General features: G+C 48.2%; 1 protein-coding gene across 12 annotated transcripts in view; it reads right to left on the bottom strand.

Annotated features, from left to right (window-relative positions):
- Positions 1-14,977, bottom strand: part of MYCBP2 (MYC binding protein 2) — a 2,065,574-nt gene that overhangs the window by 986,778 nt on the left and 1,063,819 nt on the right. For all 12 annotated transcript variants that reach the window (XM_086934832.1, XM_086934837.1, XM_086934835.1 and 9 more), the window contains 2 exons: positions 9,865-9,920; positions 9,426-9,541 (listed from right to left, as the gene is read on the bottom strand). In XM_086934832.1, coding sequence (XP_086790958.1) covers positions 9,426-9,541; positions 9,865-9,920 — 172 coding nt within the window. The remainder of the gene's footprint in view (positions 1-9,425; positions 9,542-9,864; positions 9,921-14,977) is intronic.

Below are 14,977 nucleotides of genomic sequence, written 5' to 3'. Positions count from 1 at the left end.
AATAGAGAAAACGTAGACAGCCCTCCTCATTATGAAGTAATTGCAAAAGAAATTGTGGGTACAAATAAGACAGAATAAGAAACCACAGTAAAGTCAGAATGGTGTTGAACCCTCATCGGAGGAGAATGAGTGGTTCAGTGTTTGTTAGCAAGGAGTTGCCATTTTAAGTGCTCAAGTAAAACTTCTTCCCGCTTTTACCCACCTGCAACATATGCAAAAGGAAAGTGGAAAATAGAAATGGGTTCCCACCTGAACCAGAGATGGTGAATAAGCAGCATTTCAAATATGCTACTTACCAGAATGCATCTGTTCTTGGCATGTAGGGCTGCTGACATTCATATATGTGCATAGATCGTCGCCTAGTGTTGGGTCCGGATGATTGCACATTGTTGTTCTGGAAGAGTCTTCGAAGTATCACGAGATAAGTGGCTCCTCCCCTGGACTACAGTGCGCATGGGCATCGACCCCATCCTCAGATTGTTTTTAGCCATTGTGGCAAAGATGGGGTGTAACACTAAGTGATGACCATGCTAAGAGTAATTCCGAGTGCTGCAGCCGCTACAGGCGCCGGGGAGGAGGGCGGGCGATATGAATGTCAGCAGCCCTACATGCCAAGAACAGATGCATAATGGTAAGTAGCATATTCGGTTCGAGGCATGTGAGCTGCTGAATTCATATCTGTGCATAGAATATATAGCAGTCCCTCCATTAGCGGCGGCCGCCTGTGCCAGCTGCAGCAGTTTGAAAAAGCGTTTTTACAACAGCCTGCCCTACAGCTGCCTGCTGTTTGGAGTGCACATCTACGCAGTAGTGTTTTGTAAATGTGTGTGTGGTAGACCATGTGGCTGCTCTACATATGTCTTCTAAAGGAATATTTCCAAGGAAAGCCATGGAGGCCCCCAACTTTCGTGTGGAGTGGGCTCTTGGGGGAACCGTTAATGTGCGCTTGGCCTTTTGATAGCAAATCTGAATGCACTCAACGATCCACCTGGCTATACCTGCTTTGGAAATGGGGTTGCCTTTGTGTTGTGGCGAAAAGGCAACAAACAATTGTTTTGTTTTCCTAAAATCTTTTGTCCTATCTATGTAGTACATTCGAGCTCTTTTGACATCTGTGTGTGTGGAGCATTCTCTCTGCCACTGACTCAGGATTCTGGAAGAACACTGGCAGTTCTATAGTTTGATTGATATGGAACTGTGAAACCACTTTAGGCAGAAACTTAGGGTTAGTGCGGAGTACCACCCTGTTGGAGTGAATCTGTATGAATGGCTCCTGGATAGTTAGTGCCTGAAGTTCACTAACTCGTTGTAGCGATGTGATTGCTATTAAAAAAGCCACTTTCCACGTCAAGAAATGAATCTCGCATGAGTGGAGAGGCTCAAAAGGTGGACCCATCAGCCTGGTGAGGACCACGTTTAGGTTCCATACAGGCGCTGGTGGGTGTCTGGGAGGAATAACTCGTTTGAGTCCTTCCAGAAAGGCTTTGATGGCAGGCACTCTGAAAAGGGAGAGATGTTGCCTGTTCTGGAGATAAGCTGCTATTGCGGACAAATGTATACGAATGGAAGCATAGGCCAGATTGCATTTGTATAGGTGTAACAGATAACAAATTATGTTGTGAGTAGATGCATCTAGCGGGTTGATGTTGTGTTCGGCACAATAAATGACAAACCGCTTCCATTTTGCAGCATAACATGCTCTAGTGGTGGGCTTCCTTGCCTCCCTTATGATATCCATACAGTCCGGAGGCAAGTTGAGGTAGCCAAATTCTAAGACCTCAGGAGCCAGATCGTCAGGTTGAGCTGTTGCGGATCTGGGTGCTGAATGTCGCCATGGCTCTGCGTCAAAAGCATGGGTGTGAGGTGCAGCCTTTGATGCGGTACCACGGAGAGTTCTAGAAATGTGGTGTACCATGGTTGGCGTGCCCACGTTGGAGCGACCAGGATGAGAGTCATCGAGTGTTGCTTCAGCTTGTGTGCCACCAGCGGTATTAGAGGCGCTGGGGGAAAAGCGTACGCAAACATGCCTGACCAGTTCATCCATATCGCATTGCCCTGCGACTGTGGGTGTGGGAACCTGGCGGCAAAGCTTTGACATTTGGCGTTTTCCTTTGTGGCGAACAGGTCTATCTCTGGATGACCCCACTGCTGGAAGTATGGCTGGAGTATTGATGGATGTATCTCCCACTCGTGCATTTGGTGGCTGTACCTGCTAAGCAGGTCCGCCATCTGATTGTCCTTGCCCGGGAGGTGTTCCGCCATGAGGAAGATGTTCCTCTGAATGGCCCACTTCCACATGCTCTGAGCCAGATGAGACAACTGAAAAAGATGTACTTTGAATGCTTTTATCGCCATGAAGATAGCCATCAGTTCCAGAAGGTTGATGTGCATCTTCCTTTGCTGTGCTGTCCATAGCCCGTCTGCAGCTTGCGGAACCAAGTCCTAATAGCTGTTCCATGATAACACATACCATATACTCTTAAGTGCATTATAATCCTCGCGGTTATTTGCTATCTTTGGTATCGCTTTATCAAAACATGTCGAGTAAGGTGTCATAGGATTTGGAATACTAACCCCTCGCCAATTCTGGGGTTAGCATTCCACCCTTCTAGAGGGACACAACATGTATGTAACTGTGAACCCCGGTTAAAGTTAACTCGAGCCTCAGCATCACAAAATGGATGCTGCCACCACAGACACAAGTCTGACCTCCTGCTGCTGGGAGTCCTTCCAGCGAGGACAGCTTGGACAAAGGGTTTCCTGTCAGGGGCGGTGCTAGCACCATCCCAGACAGAGTTTTGTGTATCCCAGGTAGGCAGGGCTGAGAGGAAGGTGACTGCAAGTAGCACCCCGGTGCTCACTACATCTGCCGGCTTAAACCAGTTCCAGGGGCACACCAGCCCCTGAGCTGGGGAAAGTCCGGACAAGGGAGAGGGGTGTAACCACCCCCCTCCTGGTCCCACCCATGGGCAGGACCTAGTCGCATGCCTGCCCCTTTTTCTTGAATAAAGGTAGGAGCAGGCCCCCTTCCCAGATTGGATAATTCTGAATCTTGACTACTTTCCACGAAAGGACTCGACTATTTCTGAAGACTCTCCCTTGTGGCTAAGGAGTATCCACCCTGCACCCGCAGGCACCATCTAAGCATCGCGGTTTACTGTAAGTCCATCCTCCGGATCAAGACTGCCCAGCTCGACGAGACCCGGATTCCCTGGCATCTCTGACCTCTACCTGCATCATCAGCCCAGCTGAGATTCGTGGGTGTGACGAGACCTGAGGGACTGGCCATCTTCAAAACTGCTTGACGCTTAACCAGCACGACCGCCGAGGGATCCTTGAGTGAGTGCTTTGGGGTTTGAGAAGCCCTAACCCTGAGCAGCTCCAGCACCGAAGTCCAGCCCCCCAGCATCCACGAGATCTGCGTGGGGCCCTTCTGCTCTTTGCTGCTCACCGCGTTATCCGGTCACTTGCCTGCTGGCTAGTGGCCCTCCTGATGACGAACCACGACGATTACACCGCTGGTCTGGTTGCTCTAGACTGGCCCTTGCTCCCTTCCAAAAGAGGAGCACCCCGGACCCTCCTGGTCCACTCCAGACGCCATCTTGTCTCCACCGCGTGGGCTTGACTTTGCCAAGGTTTGTTGCCCCAATCCTGGGTCCAGCATCGCCGACAGCAGACACCTTCGTGGGACAGCTCGCACCTCCAGCTTGGTCGCCGACAACGCCTCCTGGTCCGAGGGACAGCAGAGTCCAGCGTCGCCTACTCACCTGGTCGAGGTGACTTCATCCGGTGCCATCCTGGTGCCCACCTAATCACTGGCTAGTGATTAAGAACTGAGTCCCCTCTGCTTTCAGGTCGTCTGCATCTTCGATCCAGGCCTGGATCACTCCGGACATCTTCACTGGTCGCCTGCCAGCAACAACTTCTTTCAGGCTCCATAGACTTCAACGAGGATTCCCGACGTCTTTTGAACCCTATGCAGCCGCAGCCCCTGGGCTAGGTAACCTGAGCATTTCAGTGCTCCAACGTAGGTTCACTATCTAAGTGTCCAGATCCTTTGTCGTTTTCAGTCTATCGAGTCGGATTCGTCCGATAATTGTAACTTTGTGAATACTAGCCTCCATAGACTTTGTCCTGCATCCCGCGTGAGAGTGCACACTCTGCACCCGATCTCCCTAGGCCTCCTGCTCCTAACCTGAAGGTTCAGTAGTGTAGTCCTAGCGATCCTAAAGCCTCTGGATCTTGTTACTTACCTGCTAGTATTTCGCATTCCACTTTTAGTGTATACGGTTTTTCGTGCCCCTCGGGCATTTGTGTAAATTGTGCGACTTAAAGTATTTTCTTAAGAGTTTTGTTGTGTGCTTAGCTCCCTGACTCATAAAGAGATCAGGGTAGACTTGTTATAAATAAATATCCTTTTATTTTCATAACAACTTGTGTGGTGTCCTTTCACTTGGTGTTCAAGGGGTATATGTGATGGTATAACAGCTGGCTTAACACGCCCTCTAGAGTTTAGCCTAAAGACTGCTCTTGTCCATGCTACTAGAATAGCTGGTCTATAAGGTTGACTTACAACCAATCATCAATAAGGGTTGTTTGGAATGATACAAAGTGATCACTAGAATAGTGAGCACTATATATCAGGCCAACTTCTCACAGCGGACGCATGTGTAGTCTCGCGTGCGGGACTATGAGGATGCAGGAGGCCATCATGCCTATCAACTGCATGAACACTTGTGCTGGAAGTGAGCATTGTGGTTTGAATTGTTGTATTAGCAATTGCATGCTGTTGATTCTCACTGAATTTGGCTGTGCTTTGGCTGCCAGAGTATCTATTGTCGCGCCCAGATACTGCCGTACATGGGCGGGCTGAAGGTGGGATTTTGGATAATTCAGCGAGAACCCCAGATCGTGAAGAAGGTGAATGGTGTGGGACATGTGGTCGGCACACTGCTGGGCCGACTTCGCCAGGATAAGCCAGTCGTCCAGATAAGGGTAGACGTGGACGTTCTGTCTCCGTAGGTGTGCAGCCACCGTCGCCAGGCACTTGGTAAACACCCTGGGCGCCGTAGTAACTCCGAAAGGGAGGACCTTGAACTGATAATGCTGGTTCTGAATGGTGAACCTGAGGTATTTTCTGTGTGACGGGTGTAGCGGTATATGGAAATATGCATCCTTCAGATCTAATGTTGCGAGGAAATCTCCCTGACTGAGTAACGGCAGAACCTGCTGTAATGTGAGCATGTGAAAGTGTTCTGATAGAATGTACTGGTTTAGGGGTCTGAGGTCCAGTATGTGTCTGAGGGACCCGTTCTTTTTTGGGATCAGGAAGTACAGCGAGTACACCCCTGTACCTTTTTCTTCCACAGGCATGAGCTCTATGGCTCCTTTTTGCAGCATGACGAGTACCTCCTGCTGCAATATTTGCAAATGCTCTGTGGACATAGGACGGTGTCTTGGGGGTATGTTGGGTGGAGTGGATGTTAACTCCAGACAATAACCGTACTGGATAAGTTGCCTCACCCACCTGTCTATGGTGATAGATTTCCAGACCGGCAGGAACTGTTGCAGTCTCCCCCCGACCAGAGTGGAATGGTCGGGGGGCAGTGACAAGACGTCACTGTTTGTTAGTGGCGGAGGATCGGGAGCTGTTACCACGACCTCTGCCTTTGGTGCTGTTTCCACAATAGCCACCCCTACTCTGTTTGGTGTAGGTGGGTTGCGTGCCTCCTTTATTGTATGGTGTCTGCTGGGACAGCTGGCCTCTGGAAGTTCCTCTATTGTTGGAGCGACGAAAAGAACCACCCCTGAACTGCTGCGACTGTAGGGCCCCCATAGACTTTGCAGTCTCAGTGTCCTTTTTGATTTTTTCCAAGGTGGTGTCTACCTCCGGGCCAAATAAGTGATCAGGGTTTAACAGGCTGATTTAGTATGGTGGTTTGTATCTCTGGCTTGAATCCGGAGATTCTCAGCCAGGCATGTTGTCGTAACATCACACTTGTATTAATTGCTCTGGCCGCGGTGTCTGCGCCGTCCAGCGCACACTAGATAGATGCATTTGATATAAGTTTGCCTTCTTGTATTAGTATCTCTGCCGCCTCCTTATACTCATCTGGCAAGTGTTGTAACAGGGTTTCAAGTGTATCATAATGAGCCCTGTCATATCTGGCTAAGAGTGCCTGTGTGTTGGAGATGCGCCAGATATTGGCCGCTTGAGCTGCCACCTTTTTCCCTGATGCTTCTAGCACTTTAGATTCCTTGTCAGGGGGAAAGGCATCACCCGTTGTTTGCGAGTTCGCCCTCTTCCAGGCATTGGAAACAACCAGAGAGTCCAACGGCAACTGACCCTTGATATACGTAGGGTCACCAGGTGCCGGTTTGTATTTCTTCTCAATTCTGGGGTTTATCACCCTTGCCCTTGTGGTCTCCTGAAAAATGTCCCCAGCATGTTTTAGGACACCCTTTAGCATTGGCAGAGTTTTGACAGTTCTTTCTGAGGTTGAAAAGGTGTCAAACAAAAAACAGGGTCTGCATGGAGCTGTACATCATGATTTTTCGCTGCCCTTTCAATAAGTGCATTAAACGCAGCTGTGTCTTCAGTAGGCGAGGTTTTAACAGCATAAACCTGACTGTCTGGGGCAGTTTGTGGATCTCCTGGGTCAGCAGCGTCTGTCCAGGGTTCAGCTTGATCTTCAGGATCAGTGTCTACAGGATAGCTGGACTCCTCATTTTCACCCTCCCCTGCCTCCACATCTGAGTATGTGGGAGAGATAGGGGCAGTGTCTTGTCCATGTGGTGTTATAGGTTCATAGAGAAGAGGTGACGTAGTAGAATCCCTCTTTTTCTTTAATGGAATTCTATATGATTCCATAGGCTGTTCAGGGGTGATCTTTCGTTTGAAAATAGAAAGTCTACCCGTCTTGGCATCGATGACTTGCATCGACTGATCTTCAGGCGGAGACAGTCGATGCTTGGTGGCCACCTCCTCAGTTGTAGGTTTCGGCCCCACGGACACCTTCTTTGTTGCTTCGACGGCCGTCCTCGGGGCGAAGGCCTTAGGCACCACTTTCGGCAGCAGTGTCAACTGGATGGGTGCCGACTGTTTTGGTGGTTTATTGACCGACTTCGGGGGCGGGGTAGCCTTTGGTCCGACAGTAGTAGCCTTCTCCTTAATACGTTTCAGCGAGTCAGACACCTGCTTCGAAAAGGAGGCGGATGGCTGTGTTGACTCGACGGGTTCCTTCGAGCCACCACCTGGTGAGTACTCGAGGCCTGTACTGCTCCAAGCTTTGTCGGGTCGACTCTTAGGATCGAGAACCTTCTGAGTTCCGACTCCTTTGTCTGTGTCGATGGCCTTTGGTGCCGACTTCTTCGGGTCGACGTCCTTGACCAGTGTCTTTGGTGCCCTGGTCTTCGATTCGACACCCTTCAGCGACCTCACCGGGTCGATAACACTCTTGTGCTTAGTCGGTGCCAATTGTTCAGTGGTCTTCAAACCGACCAAAGCGATGCGCACTTTTGGTTTTGATTCAGCGTCCAGCGCTTTCGGTTGTGTAGGCACCGATGATTTCGATCGGTCAACCGATGGCTCGTTAGAAATGTCCGTAGCCGAGCCTTGAGGCGGGGCTGTAGAACCAAGTGTACGATCTTGGGTAAGGCCATGTGGCGATCCCTCTACCTGAGCCTTATCGAGTGTTTTAGTTACGGCCCCAGTACCGGCCCCAGTACCAACGGTTGGGCCTAGCTCCTCGCTCGAGCTATCTTCCATGGCCGCGAAGGCCTCATCGTGGTCTCCTACCTTGTCGACGACGTCTTCAGTATCGGCCATTTCTACATCTGCGTCGTAACTGGAGTCGACCTCCGAAGCTGGATTAGACAGGTTCTCCTGATCTTCCTGCTCGACTCCCTCATCTTCCTCGGCATCTAAGATGTTCACCGGGTCAGGTGCCGTCTGCTGGGCCTCCTTCGCGCAGCGCGTCGAAGGCGAATCGTCTTCTTTGAGCGGAACCGAGAACAAGCCATACAGCTGGCATCATTGTGATCCGGAGACAGGCACTTGTTGCACACCGGGTGGACGTCGATGTGAGGATACTTTGAGTTGCAAAGGGGCATCTTTTGAACGGGCTCTGTTCCATGATGGTTCGTCGATAAGGCCTCTGGCGTCGACCGGGCCTTAGTGTAGAAAAGCCACGCGGCTCTTCTTGATGTCCGGCTTGGAACAGAGCAGGAACAAGTACTAGTACCGATCGCGAGACAATACCGATGATAACTAAAGGCCTTTTGGCCAAAGAGAAAGTTTATTAGTGATTCCGAACTTGAGTTGACAAATAGACATCCGAACCCAATGGCGGAAAAAAACAATCTGAGGATGGGGTCGATGCCCATGCGCACTGTAGTCCAGGGGAGGAGCCACCTATCTCGTGATACTTCGAAGACTATTCCAGGACAACAATGTGCAATCATAATGACCCAACACTAGGCGGCGATCTATGCACAGATATGAATTCAGCAGCCCACATGCCTCGAACATGAAGACTAAGAAAAAAAATTCCACTAATTCTAAAATGCAATCTTACCTAGTTCGCTTCAGATATAGTTGTAACAACAATGGAAATGTGCTAACGCAGTTCCAGAACTCCCTTTCTTCAGGGTGCATTTGAAAGATACTAAAGAAACGGTGGAGTATTGTAAATGTTATAACTGTGAGAGAAGCCCTAGAGATGAAGGCACAGGAAACATTCAATTTACTACTGAAATGTGATGTGTAAAAATATTTTCATTGAAATGCACTGCACTTAGTTAAAGACTGAACTGAATCGTAAAGGTGCAATACTTGAGGATTGTACTGTTAATAGCTGTAAAAGTGTCAGCTCACAACACCTCACTATGGAAGATAACTTTCACTCAAACTGTGCATTGACTATCACAGCATAGCAATCTGGATTAGCAAGGCCATGAAAAAGGTGTACTCTGGTATGAACAAGACATTAATTTCTAAGCAAAAAGGTTTCTTTCAACATTTGATGGTTACTTATTTGTACATAACTGTATGCCATCACTTTTGTATGGGAGGCAGCAGCCTTAAACTAATAGGAAAGGCAGATACTGTCCCCAAAGAAATGGTTATATATCGAATGCATAAATCAGCCCCAAGGGATATGTCAATGACTGCTTTATTCAAGTGCCCTTATGTAGAACAACTTCAACTGATGCTGGGAGACATTTTATATTAGTTTGAATCAATGATTAATTTCAAATACTATAGCAGTAGGCGTAGTTACATGCATAGACATTTTCACAGGCAATAAACTATGTCAATAAAAGCACAATGCTGCGAGTTTAAAAACAGATTTGCTGGACCTTTTCTGAAATAGCGGTATCATTACACAATTGGTATGCAATTACATAACGAATGAATCACGTACCTATTTCAATTCCATCTATGGTAACATGAATGGTGTAAAGACCAACAGCTCCAGGAGTCCAGTTTGCGCAATACGTTCCATCATTGTTGACTCGAATTAACATGTTTTCACTGGGTCTGGAAAAAAGAAAACGTATGTGGGTTTAGAAAACCTCAGATATTCTTCACCTAAAGTAGCATCCATGAGAGAAAAACCTCGATATTCAGACTCCCTGGTTATCAGGGAAAATAACATACACCCGTTCATCACCACCCAACTGACTACACATGCCTAAAAATGTAAAGACGTCAGTATAAACTATTGACTGACTATCATTTATAGAGCTTCCAACCTTAAGGATGCCATTATGATCTTAATGTTATGAACAATTGCACATTACAAGGATTACAATCTTTTTAATTGGGATGTTAAGATTTCATAGTGAATGTAATTGTGATACCTCTTTGGTGTTGGTGATGCAAAGCGCAATTCTTCAAAAGAATAGTTTTCATAGGCCTGAAAATAAAAGAGAACCATTAAATAGATAGATGAAAGAAAGTTTGAGGTCATCCTCAGATTTGAAATAATTCATGACTTTCTGATGGTAACTCCAGAACCAACAAGAGCATGACACTTGTTCTGTTTAGTTCAACAAGAAACAGCTTAATTACATTTTCTTTAGGCAGTAATATTCTTCAGACACTCAACTTTGATTATATTATCCATCAGAAGGATGAAGTGCATAACCGAGGGTAAATTACTATAGGTCTACTATATTATCATGTATGAAGGTTCAAGCATTTAGTCACAGTATTTAGCTTTAGAAGATTAGTGCTGCAACAGCTCAAAAGCCATCTAGTTGAGTAAGATCTGCCTTGCCAAATCCATTACCATGCTAAATGATCTGGTTACATACAAGACAAAATGAATCTAAATTAGTAGTAAAGAATGGTTGACATAAGACAGAGGCAGGTCCAAAAATGTATTCATTTGAAAACCTTTGCTATGTCCAAGTCACTAAATCTCAAGGATAACTTATTAAACAGACAAAACATTGAGTTTTCCCCAGAATATTAAGTAAGCATAAGGAAACAACAAAAGAAAGCATTGTACTAAAAATATATTTATGGATTCAAACAGACAACAGATACAGCAAGCAATGAAACGTGTGTGTGTGTGTGTTTTTTTTACCTGCTAGCGGATAATTAGGACCTAGTTACCAGAGAAAGAGAGGTTTTTGTTGGCCAATATCTGGCACCAGTTGATGAATCTTCACCAATTTCTTCCCAAACAAATTGGACGCTCACTTCCGCTGCAGTCCGGAAAATGTTGGGATGATCCGTGAAATGGGGCAGAGAAAAAAGGTGGTGGGGGGCGGGGGTTGGGGGGTTGGGGGGGGGGGGGGGAGGCAGGAAAACCAATCCTGCGTGTGGGCAGAAATGGCTCAGGCTGTGTAATTCTTGTAGTGCTGCAACATACATAGTCTCCTATGCCGAAGACACCCAGTTCTTCATCTCCCTCACCAAGCATCCTGCCACAACCAGACTCAGCTTCTAGGAAGCATGAAGGACATTGCATCTTGGATGAGCAGCATCTGCCTGAAGCTCAACTTGGAGAAGACAGAGGTCCTCGTCCTCAGATCCTCTCCCACCGCATGGGGCAACACCTGGTGGCACACTGCCCTTAGCAGCCCACCCACACCCATGGACCACACCTGGAAACTTGGCATCGTACTCTACTTCTCCTTCTCCATGACCGGACAGGTCAACGCTGTTGCCTCCACCTGCTTCTAAACCCTCTGCATCCTTCACAAGACCTTCAAATGGACCCCCCTCCTCCTGAATCAATTAAGACCGTCATCCACGCACTCTTAACCAGCAGACTGGACTTCAGAAATGCCCTCTACACAAGGATCAACAATTCTCTGCTCCGCAGACTCTAGAAAACACAGAACACCGCAGCCAGACTCATCCTCGACATCCCTCGACAAGAACACATCTCCCAACACCTGCAAGACCTCCGCTGGCTCCCCATCGAGAAGAGAGTAACCCCCGTCGAGAAGAGAGTAACCTTCAAAATACTCAACCACGCCTACAAATGCCTCCACAACACAGGAGCCCAATACCTCAACGAAAAAATATCCTTCCATGTGCCCAAGAGAAACCTCAGATCCGCCGACCTTGCCCTCGCCAAAACCCAGTGCTTCCGCAGAGCAAGAACGGGTGGAAGAACCTTCTCCTACATCGCTGCCAAGACCAGGAACAAGCTTCCGGTCTACATCAAATGCGCCCCCTCTCTGCACATCTTCAGGAAGACCCTCAAGACCTGATTCTTTGACTGACTGAAGCTGCTTACCCTCTCCCACCCCCCCCCCACTCACCCCAGCGCCTTGAGAACCTCATGAATGAATAGTGTGCTTAACAAATCCCTGATTGATTTGGTTGTCTTACTCTGACAGCGACTGGTCTGCTTCGGTCCTAGTTCTATTACTAGAACTGCGCGGACTCTGCAGGGCCTCTCCTGCTAGGGCCCATCACACAGTTGCTAGAGCCTTTAAGGCTATGGGCCCTTGGTTAACATCTTTACAAGGGCTGTAGGTACCATGGTTAGTGAAGAACTCCTAAGGAATGTAGCTCATACTGCTTATTGCTGAGGCTCCACCAATCTCATTGCTCCCTCTTATCTGGTGGGTGGCCTCCATAGTTAGGGTGGTCTCGGATGCAATGCCCATCACCCCTCGCACCCGGTGAAGACCTACCTGGGTCCTCGGCCCCTACACCTCCATAGCAGGCCGCTGCCCCCTTCTGATAATCCACAAAACACTTTGATCTCCACAGATGTTTTATCTAGTTGGGCCTAAAGTGCAATAATTTTTTTCAGCAACGCAAACTGTGCCATTTTAATGGAGAGCTGCAGGTCATCGCTAATTAAATTGGATCCTAAGTTAGTTGAATTTGCCACGCCACGGGCAGGTCAGGTGGCCCAGGGCAGGCTCTTGGCGATCCATTCGTCAAGGAGCATTTGCAAACTCAAGTCCTTGTTCAATTCCCTAGACAAGGCCCAGTGATTGTCAAGCAATTTTAATGCCTGTTTTATACTTAGAGCTGTGGTAGGGGGCACTTGGCTGACTGTTCCTCTTACTCTGCCGCCGGCAGAGGCCAACCATCCCAATGGCAGGATTCATCATAGTTTGGGGGATTTTAGCCTTACAGAGGTTGGTCACACCACGGAGGTAACCAAAATGGACTCCGCTGAGGAGGAGCCACCAAATTCCACTGTGAGTTTTTCAACTGACTCATGCACTCACTGGGGGAGGTGGACTCTTCAGCACGCAGGTGCAGAAGTTGGATGAGGGTCAACGCCCAGTGATCAATCCCCGGGAATTCACAGAGTGGTTGGTATATCGACACTTCAAGAAGAAGGGGATTCACCTTCTACACAGCCTACTTCGGCCCAACGATTGGATGGTCCGCCTGGACATCAAAGCAGCATACCTCACGGTCCTGATTTTCCCCTTGCATCACCGGTTTCTCCAGTTTTAAAGACAGAACCAGACTTCCAAATTCACCTCTCTTCTTTTCTAGATTTCATCGGTCCCTTGGTGTTTCATCAAGATTCTGCGGCCAGTGATAGAACGCCTGAGATCAGGAGGCATGTGGACGATTGTGTATTTGGACGATATGTTGTCCATGGACCAATGGCCACAGGCCTTCCCTTGCCACCTTCAGTCGGCGACAGATCTTCTTTAGTCCCTGGGGTTAATTATCAACTGAGCGAAGTCCAGTCTCTCACCCTCCTGTTCAATCACCTTTTTGGGTTTTGCAATCAATTAAGGGGACTCCACGCTGAGCCTACCCTCCAGGAAGGTAACGAAGATCCGGCACCAAGTGCAAAGGATTTTGGTGAAGCCACAAACCTCCCTGCACCAGTTCGTCAGGGTGGAGGCCTATTAGCACACTTTATCCAGGTCATTTTCCCAGGCCCTCAGCACCTTTGCACCTTTTGGGCTCTGCAATGTCTGAAAGCATTCCATCTTGGGCACAGTCTCACGCAGTCCCAGTATGCTCCCATGGCTGAATAAGCCGAGGAGGAACTCAAATGGCGGCTTTCTCATGTGGAAGTGTGGAAAGGTCACACCATTTTTGGCTCACAACGAGATCTAGTGATCGAGGTAGATGCCATGAGTTCGGGATGGGGGGCTTGTTGTGGGGACTTCACCGGTGGAGGATGGTCACTTGCCAAATAGTTTCTACACATGAACTCTCTAGAGTTGATGGCAGGTTCTTTTGCAGTCAGGTGTTCGACCAGGGACCAGATAAATTCATGTGACCTTCTCAAGATGGACAACGTGACAGCGGTCTGCTAGATCAACCATCTAGGGGGTATGCGGTCCAAAGCCCTTGCGGATCTGGCCAAGAATTTCTTTGAGTATTGCCTGGAGCACCAGGTTTCAGTGACAGCAGAACATCTTCCAGCACTGGTCAACCAAGTGGAGGATTGGTAATCCTGTTATCTTGAGGACTCGAGTCTCTGGAAGCTGCTTCCAACATTGGTCCAAGCCCTTTTTGCCCTGTGTGTGCCATTCACAATCTACTTGTCTGTGTCATGCCTTGATCATCTGCTTCCATGGCACATCAGCTGGAGACTGGATCCGGGAGCAGTAGCAACCAATGCTTTTTTCCAGGAATGGTGGAGCAGGGTTACGCCTTTCTCCCGTTTGCCATGATCAGGAGGCTGACGACTCAGGTGCACAACTGAAAGTGTATTTGGTAGTGATAACTCAGATGTGAAAGTCACAAGTGTATCCAGTTTTGATGGAACCTTCCTGGCCTTCTCCAATCAGTCCACTCCCATATCTGCATCTTTTGAGCGATCCAACCAGGAACCCTCGCCCCCTGGTGAGGAGCGACAGTCTCCCGCTTATGGAGTGGAGGATTACATGTCTCGATGGCAAGTTCCAAGCCTTTCACGGAACGCAAAGGATCTCCTCTCTCGAGCCTGGGCACATGGTTCGGGCAAGAGTACTCACTTGACCTGGGCTCGTTGGATGGGTTGGTGTCTGCAACAAAGTTTGGATCCCGTGGAAGTACACATTGTCCACGTCTTCAACTTACTGATCTCCCTCTCTTCAAATGGAATGGCTTATCGTTCAGTCAATACCTTTAGGTCAGCGATCTCAGCAGGCTCGTAGTAATTGCAGGCCTTCCTGATTGAGAACACCCTTTAGTCAGGAAACTGCTCCATGGAATTTGTTTATCCCTTTTGCTGGAGCCCCGATATTCGGTCCTTTGGGACATTAGTAAGGTGTTGAACTTGTTGTCGGGTTGGCCTAGTAAAACACCTTTCTCAGAAGCAGTTATTAGTCAAGTTGGCCATCCTTCTGGGTCTAATTTCTTGCAGGAAGGTTATGGATGTCAGAGTCCTTGATGTTACAGGGCGTTCTTTCTCTCTAGATAGTATCACCATCCACATGACTAGTCACACTAAGTAACATTCCTGGGTGATTTCCAAGCCGGTTTCTACAGACGCACTCAAGTTGTGTGTCGTCAAGTGCATAAAGGTCTATGAGTCCA

This window comes from Lissotriton vulgaris, chromosome 8 (genome assembly GCF_964263255.1).
Source record: "Lissotriton vulgaris chromosome 8, aLisVul1.2, whole genome shotgun sequence".
Lineage (NCBI taxonomy): Eukaryota > Metazoa > Chordata > Amphibia > Caudata > Salamandridae > Lissotriton > Lissotriton vulgaris.
The sequence above is the reverse complement of the archived record's forward strand: the minus strand, read 5'-3'. Positions and strand labels throughout refer to the sequence as shown.